The following is a 7,081-nucleotide window of genomic DNA, read 5'->3' on the forward strand; positions in this document are numbered from 1 at the left end:
AGATAGATAGATAGATAGATAGATAGATAGATAGATAGATAGATAGAAATAGATATAGACAGGCAGAGATAGAGATAAGTAAAATAGGTAGATAGAAAGATAGAGATAGGTGGAGACAGAGATGGAGGATAGACAGGTGGAAATAGAGAGATATATACAGACAGAGAGACAGAGACAGTCTGTATATATCTCTCTATTTCCATATAAATATATAGACAGATAAATAGAAATAGAAAGGAAGGAAGGAAGGAAGCAAGAAAGAAAGAAAGAAAGGAAGGAAGGAAGGAAGCAAGAAAAAAAGAAAGAAAGAAAGGAAGGAAGGAAGGAAGCAAGAAAAAAAGAAAGAAAGAAAGGATATCCAACAGCAAAGCTTCTGAGTTTATGTAATGATGAGACTACTGAGAAATGAGCTGGTTGTCTTGTTTTTCAGGCTGAGAGGTATTTGTGGGCCTGAGAAGAGTCATATTCCTCAGGGTCTTTGCTCTGGAATTTTGGACAAGGGGAAGAGGGTCAGCTCTGGGCATGAGTTCAAGCCTTGCTCCTTTACTCCAAGTGTGACCTTGGCTAAGTCATTATGTCCCTGTTTCTTCATCTGTAAATTTCATAAAAAACAAATCTGTGCCATAAAGAATGAGACCATGACTTATACTTTTCTTTTCAGCTGTTGAGTGTGAGAGTTGCTCCTTTTGAACCAGGTTTTTCTGCCTCTGGGAAAAAGCACTGTACAAATAAGAGTGAGCTACTGTACTATTTCCAAATGAAGATACAATAAGAAGGAATCCAATTATAACTATAAGCATGGAGATAAGAATTGGGAAGCTTTATAATTATGATATTAGTAAGAAGATGCAGAATGAATTTCATGCATTTTGGAATTGCAAGTCTCAAGGTTTTAGTGGATACTTACACAAAGATTTTGTAATTCATAAAGAGAGAGGATGGGACCATTATAATGATAATAGCTAGCATTGTCATTTGATCATTACAACAACCCTGGGAGTCAGGTGCTATTATTATCCCCATTTTACAGATGAGGAAACTGAGACAGAGTTAATTCAACAAGTCAACAAACACTTACTACATGCCAGGGACCATGCTAAGTGCTGGGAGTACAAACACTCAGAAAGAAAGACAGCCTCTGTTCTCAAGGAGTTTCCATTCTAACGAGTGAAGACAATCCAGAAAAGAAAGCTGAAAAGGGGTGAAGGTAGGGAGAATAGATAAGGGCACCTAGCACAGGAGCATGGTACAGAATGTCTGGAGTCAGGAGTGTAGTTTGGAGAAGAATGAAGACATGGTTGGCCTGGGAATCCTCCTTAAAATGGAGTTTCTGAGGAGAACCAGCTAGTCAGAGGAAGAGGCCATCAGGTCAGGTGGTACTTTCAATATGAGAAGTAGTTCATGGGTAGTATGACCTTCTTGAGTGGAGAGATTTCAATGACATGGTAGAGGATGTGCCGAGAGAATTCAGTGACTTGCTCAAGGTCACACAGCTAGAAGGTTAAGTGACTTTCCCAGGGTCACATTTCTAGTGATTGTCTGAGGCAGAATTTATACTCAGGTCTTCCTAACTTCTGGTCCAGTGCTCTATCTCCTGCCCCATTGAGCTGCCCCAACTTGGCATTCTAAATGATTGAGTCCTCTTGCAGAGCAAGGAAAATGGATGCCAAATTAAAGCCCTAACTTCTGCCCCTCACAGAAGAAAGATCCCATATTTGAATATCAGATCTAATTCATTCAACAAATATTTATTAAGCACCTACTGTATGTATGGGGAGAGCTAGGATGCTGCAAGAGCTAGGCTTGGGTTCACCTCAGACACTCACTGGCTGGGTGAGTTTGGGCAAGTTCCTTTCCTAAACTCTGAGTGCTACACACAGCTCTCTTAATATTCTCAATTATGGAGCAATTACAGATTTTCTCTGACAGAAAGTTTACTCATTGGAAATTCCCTGTAACAATGAAATCATAGGTCTCAAGAAAGAAATATGTAAAAGGTATAGACAGAGTCAGGAAAATACAGGTCCAAGTTCCAACTTCTATAACCCTGGGCAAATTCCCAAGCATTTGTATCTTAGGCACTCCGTCAGGCACTTATCTTTTAAGACGTTCCTTGAAGCTCTATAAAGAATGAAATTAGATAGAACTTTCATAATGGTAGAGGCAGCCTGGAGAGGCTAAGCTGCTTCTAGAAAGGTGGCAAAATCAGTAAGTCCAACTCAAGACAAGTGTATCCTGAGTTTTTGTGCCATAATGATTCAGTGCAATAAAAGAAAAGCCTAGAAGTCACTGGAAAATATCTTTAACAAAAAGATCTCCTTTTTTACCCCAAAAATAATCTTTCTATTTTTTAATCAACAATTTCTTTTTCAGGGTCTCTCTAGACAGTATGTGGATTCGATGAAAATCTATCTAGATCTTTTGCTTCTTTCTTTACCCTTTAACCTTTGGGAGATTTCTGTGTTCCACAGTAGGATGAGAGGGCTGAGCAATCTGAAATGAATGTTTAAAATAAGAGCCTTGAATCTGATTTATTATTAAATAGTACAATATTGAATGCCCATAGTTCACTAAGGTTCTTCCTCTCTCTGGTTTTTAGTTGGCTGTCCTTCTAGAGTCTGAAAGACATAGAGAGGTTACCAATAAGTCAGATAATCTATTAGAGTATTTTGTGATATAAATTTGAAAAAGTTTTCATAAATGTATTGTTTCATATGCATCTAAACAACTCATCAGAGAGTACATAATGAATGCTTATACTGTGTTTAGCTGGGTGCTGTAGTGGATAAAATAATTTTTCTCTTTTAATTTTTATGTTGAGTTTCAAAGTTTCCCTTATAGTCGACAGACAATGCAAATTGTAGTCATCATAGAATCACAGAAAACAAAAGGAAAATTGTACATCTGGCTTTTGGGCCCCCCCTCCACCTTATTCATTGCACATTTTTCCTGCAGGTAGCATCTTAATGGAATTCCAAGAACTATGATGCCAATGAATTAGGTTCATTTTTCTCTCCATTCAGATTTACTGAAAAGGGTGGAGCAGGCAACAGTAAATTAATTGCTTTCCATCTCAGTCTTGGCATACATCCCTTATTGCTGTAAGTGTTCACTGAATAACTACAAGGTATATTATACAAGGATGAGGCGTTTGAGAAAGTGACATGGTGAAAGTTCATATGTTGAAGTAGCAAAGAACCCTCTAAAGCTAACTCCTCAGCCTGTGCTGTAGTCACAATTTTTGTTCCCGAGGTATATTGTTTCCAAACTTTTCTCCTCGCACTATAACACAATCAGATTCTCATTGTTTTAATTTTGCCAAAAACACAGAGGTCTTTCCTGTCTTTAAAAAAAAAAAGTCCTTTTGTTTGATCCTGCTACCCCCTTCAGCTACTAGTTGTTTATTGTGCTAGGTTCTGAGGATACAAAGATAAAAAAAAAAAAATGGCACTTTCCCTTAAGAACCTTTTAGGTGAGAGATATACACAAGATAAGTATGTTACAAAGATAAGAAATGTTGGAACAAAACAGTGTTCTAATGAAGTTTGAGAAGCAGAAGAGGGCTTTTAGGTGTAGGAATCAGAAAAGTCTACAGGGAGGAGGTGGTCCCTATAACCAACCTTTGGCCATAATCCTGGGCAGGAGAGAATCTTGGTTCAAGCCCATCCCTCAGATTTCTCTGCTTCCTGTGGATGTGGCCAGGGGCTGATTATATACCTGAGATCAGTCTTGAAAGAAGAAAGGGATTCTGAAAGACAAGGAAGGATGGAGAGGCAGCTAGTTGGCTAAGTCTAGCACGTTGAGGGGCCAAGAGAGTTTAGAAAAATTTGGCTACCACTATCCAATGGTAGAAGCATAGTTTTTAGAACTGAAATAGACCTTAGATATCATCTATACTCTTGGTTTAGTCCAGGGGTGGGGAACCTGTGGCCTGGAGGCCACATGTGGCCCTCTAGGTCCTCAAGTGGGGCCCTTTGACTGAATCTAGAATTTGTTCTGTGAAGTTTGGATTTAGTCAAAGGACTGCACGTGAGGACCTAGAGGGCCACATGCGGCCTCGAGGCCACAGGTTCCTCACCCCTGGTTAGTCTATTGTTTCCCACTTGACATACAGATTTTTGGCTAACACTGATTAATAAAATGATTTCATATTAACAAAAGTGAATTTAGAGAAAACTCTGTTTCCTTCTTCCTTAGGTGATTCCATATGTTGGTACACTTTCTGAGGAGCTGGGGCCTGGGAAGTTGGTTGTCATCCATGGTCATATGCCCAGTGATGCAGACAGGTAACCCTCTCTCCTGATGTATAACCTGGTTAGGGTCCTCTGCCTTGCTTACGTTAGATGGGAAAAGACAAGGAAGAAATTGAAGAACCCTGTCTACTCTTTGGTAATACTATTTGATTTCAAAATTCTTTTTTCCTGGATGATGACATAGGGCTAGAAGACCGGGGGAGGGGGAAGGGGAGGGTTAAGGAAGCAAAGTACAAGGTTTGAAACTATCTTCTTCTCTTCCTAAAAGACAAAAGGCCTGCCTCATGCTCTTCTCCAAATAGGTTCCAGGTGGATTTCCAATGTGGCAGCAGCGTGAAGCCCCGAGCCGATGTAGCCTTCCACTTTAACCCGAGGTTCAAAAGGTCAGGCCACATTGTATGCAACACCCTGATGAAGGAGAAATGGGGATGGGAAGAGATCACCTATGAGATGCCTTTTGAAAAAGGAAAACCTTTTGAGATCATGATTATGGTACTGAAGGACAAGTTCCAGGTCAGTTTGAGGGAAAGAGAAATTATTTACTTACCCCCCAGTAGAGGATCTTCATAGCATCGTGCATTTAGAGTTGGAAACAGCCCTAAAGGTGACCTAGTCCAATGTCCTCATTCTCCAGGTAAAGAAAAGGCGACCATGACAGGTACAAGGACTTGCCCCCAGTGGCATCATAATGTCATAGGCTGGATTTCAACCCAGATTTTTTGACACCAAGTCTAAATAAATTCATAGGGAAGATTTTCAGTAAGTTCAGTCTATAACTTAATGAATTTGCTACTCTAAGCTAGCTTTGGAATATGTTCCCTAAAGGGTTGTTGTGGGTAGATCCTTTTGTTTTCAGCTGACTGAATGCCCTAGGGAAGGGTGATTTTGTCAAACATATGTTTCAGAGTTGAGGATGAAGGTGGGAGGCAAGAAAATGGAAAAATTTTTTACATTCTGGACATTAAATTCTGAATCTCTTCAACAGCCTTTTGCAAAGGAACTCACCTTAATTATTAAACATACTTCTAATTTTGACTTTTATTCTTTTAATTTTGTTTATCTCTTTGTCCATAAAGATTCCCCTTCCCTAAATTCTTTCATTGGAAAAACTTAGAAACTTTTCCTTAAATTAGCCCAAAGTAGGTATATCCCATTGTAAATTATTTTCTTTAATGCTATTATTTCCTAATGCCACAATCCTTCAATATAACCCTTCATGGTGGCAAAGAAAAAGAAGAAGCAAAACAAATTAATACCTTGACTATGTCTAAGACCATAGGCCTCATTCCCACCTATAGTCCACCATCTCTCTGCTGGGAGGAGGGAGTTATATTCCATTGTCTGTCCTCTGGAGTCAAGATTGCTCAGTACCCTGATCCAAGTTCTTAAGTATTTTCTGATTGTTTTCCTTTACATTACCGTAGTTATTGTGTAAGTTGTGCTCTTGGCTCTTCTTACCTGGTTCTGGACCTGATTTCTTTTAGGTGCTGTTTAATTATGGAGGGTCTATAATAGTGTGCTAGGCATTTTCATGGATAAGAGCTCTCTTTTTTCTAGGACCTTACCATCTTGGGCAACATAAGTTCATAGCACATTAGGTCTGGAAGGGACCTTAGACATTGTGTGGGCTAATCCCCTCATTTTAAAGCTAAGGAAACAAATACATAGAGAGGTAAAGTGAATTAATTTCTAATACTCCCCCTAAAATACTCATTTCTAAATGGGAGTAAAAAAAGAAGTAAAGTGTTGCCCAACTATCTATAGCTTCCATCACGGTCTCCAATGCAGTCCAGATGATGCCTGCCAAGTTATGACCTGGATGATTTACAACTTACACATCAAAAGAAAATCTATTCTTGAGAGGCATTTCATATTATACATCTTGTTCAAAATGAGCCGAATCTTTATTCTGCTAATGCATGGCTTTAATAAGCCTTGCAGAATTACCCAATGACTTAGCTTAGTGTCACAGAACATTGTGTTAGTAAGTTGGCAGGCTGCACCCCTATGAATATAAGGTAGCTTCCCATTGCACAGCCAGAGGTAGTAGTCTTAATCCTAGCCAGCCAGGGATTAATTCTACTTTATTAATCCGGAGAGCTCACTCAGCACACTCCATTACTACTTTTAGGTTCAGTTTTTCCTTTCATTGAACCTGAACCTGTATCTTTGCAAGTTCTTCCCTTTGTCTCTACCTGTGCCCTCTAGGCCCAAACAGAACAATTGGATCTCTATTTTACATGAATGCCCTTCAAGCAGATCAATCCCTTTTGAAGTCACAGCTGCCATCCCTTCTGTGTGGTCGTCCAGGCTGAACACTCTCATTTCCTTCATGTGACCCATATATGGAACAGACTCAAGGTTCCCTCACGATCCTGGTCTCCTTCCTCTGGACTCATTCCAGTTTGTCAATGTTCTGCCTCAAATGTGATGCCTAAAGCTGAATACGCAATTTGTGGTCTGTCCAAGGCAAAGTATATATAACAGGGTGAGCACCTCTCTTATTTTGGACATCATGTCCTTGCTAACGTAGCTCAGGCTTGCATTAGGTTGTCTTTTTTTGTTTTGTTTTGTTTTGTTTTGTTTTTTGGCTGTCGTATGTTACTGCAGACTCACAGTGAACTTGAAATCCATTATCCCTGTGTGTGAAGGGCAAAACATTTGAAAAGTCATTGATTAGACTTAACTCCTCCAAACAGTATTCTGTTGGCAGCAGATAAATGTATGCTTGTGCTGTCTTATAAAGAATATTATTACACTAGACACACTATGAAAGTATTTGCCACAGCATTCTATTACATTTGCATCCATTTTATGTGTGTCTGATT

General features: G+C 39.4%; 1 protein-coding gene across 2 annotated transcripts in view; it reads left to right on the forward strand.

Annotated features, from left to right (window-relative positions):
• Positions 1–7,081, forward strand: part of LOC114050163 (galectin-8-like) — a 20,634-nt gene that overhangs the window by 3,715 nt on the left and 9,838 nt on the right. For both annotated transcript variants that reach the window (XM_027871781.1, XM_027871779.1), the window contains exons 3-4: positions 4,198–4,286; positions 4,556–4,766. In XM_027871781.1, the coding sequence (XP_027727582.1) occupies positions 4,198–4,286; positions 4,556–4,766 (300 nt within the window). The remainder of the gene's footprint in view (positions 1–4,197; positions 4,287–4,555; positions 4,767–7,081) is intronic.

The sequence above is a fragment of the Vombatus ursinus genome, unplaced genomic scaffold, assembly GCF_900497805.2.
Source record: "Vombatus ursinus unplaced genomic scaffold, bare-nosed wombat genome assembly UNPS02014798.1, whole genome shotgun sequence".
In the NCBI taxonomy this organism is placed as follows: Eukaryota; Metazoa; Chordata; class Mammalia; order Diprotodontia; family Vombatidae; genus Vombatus; species Vombatus ursinus.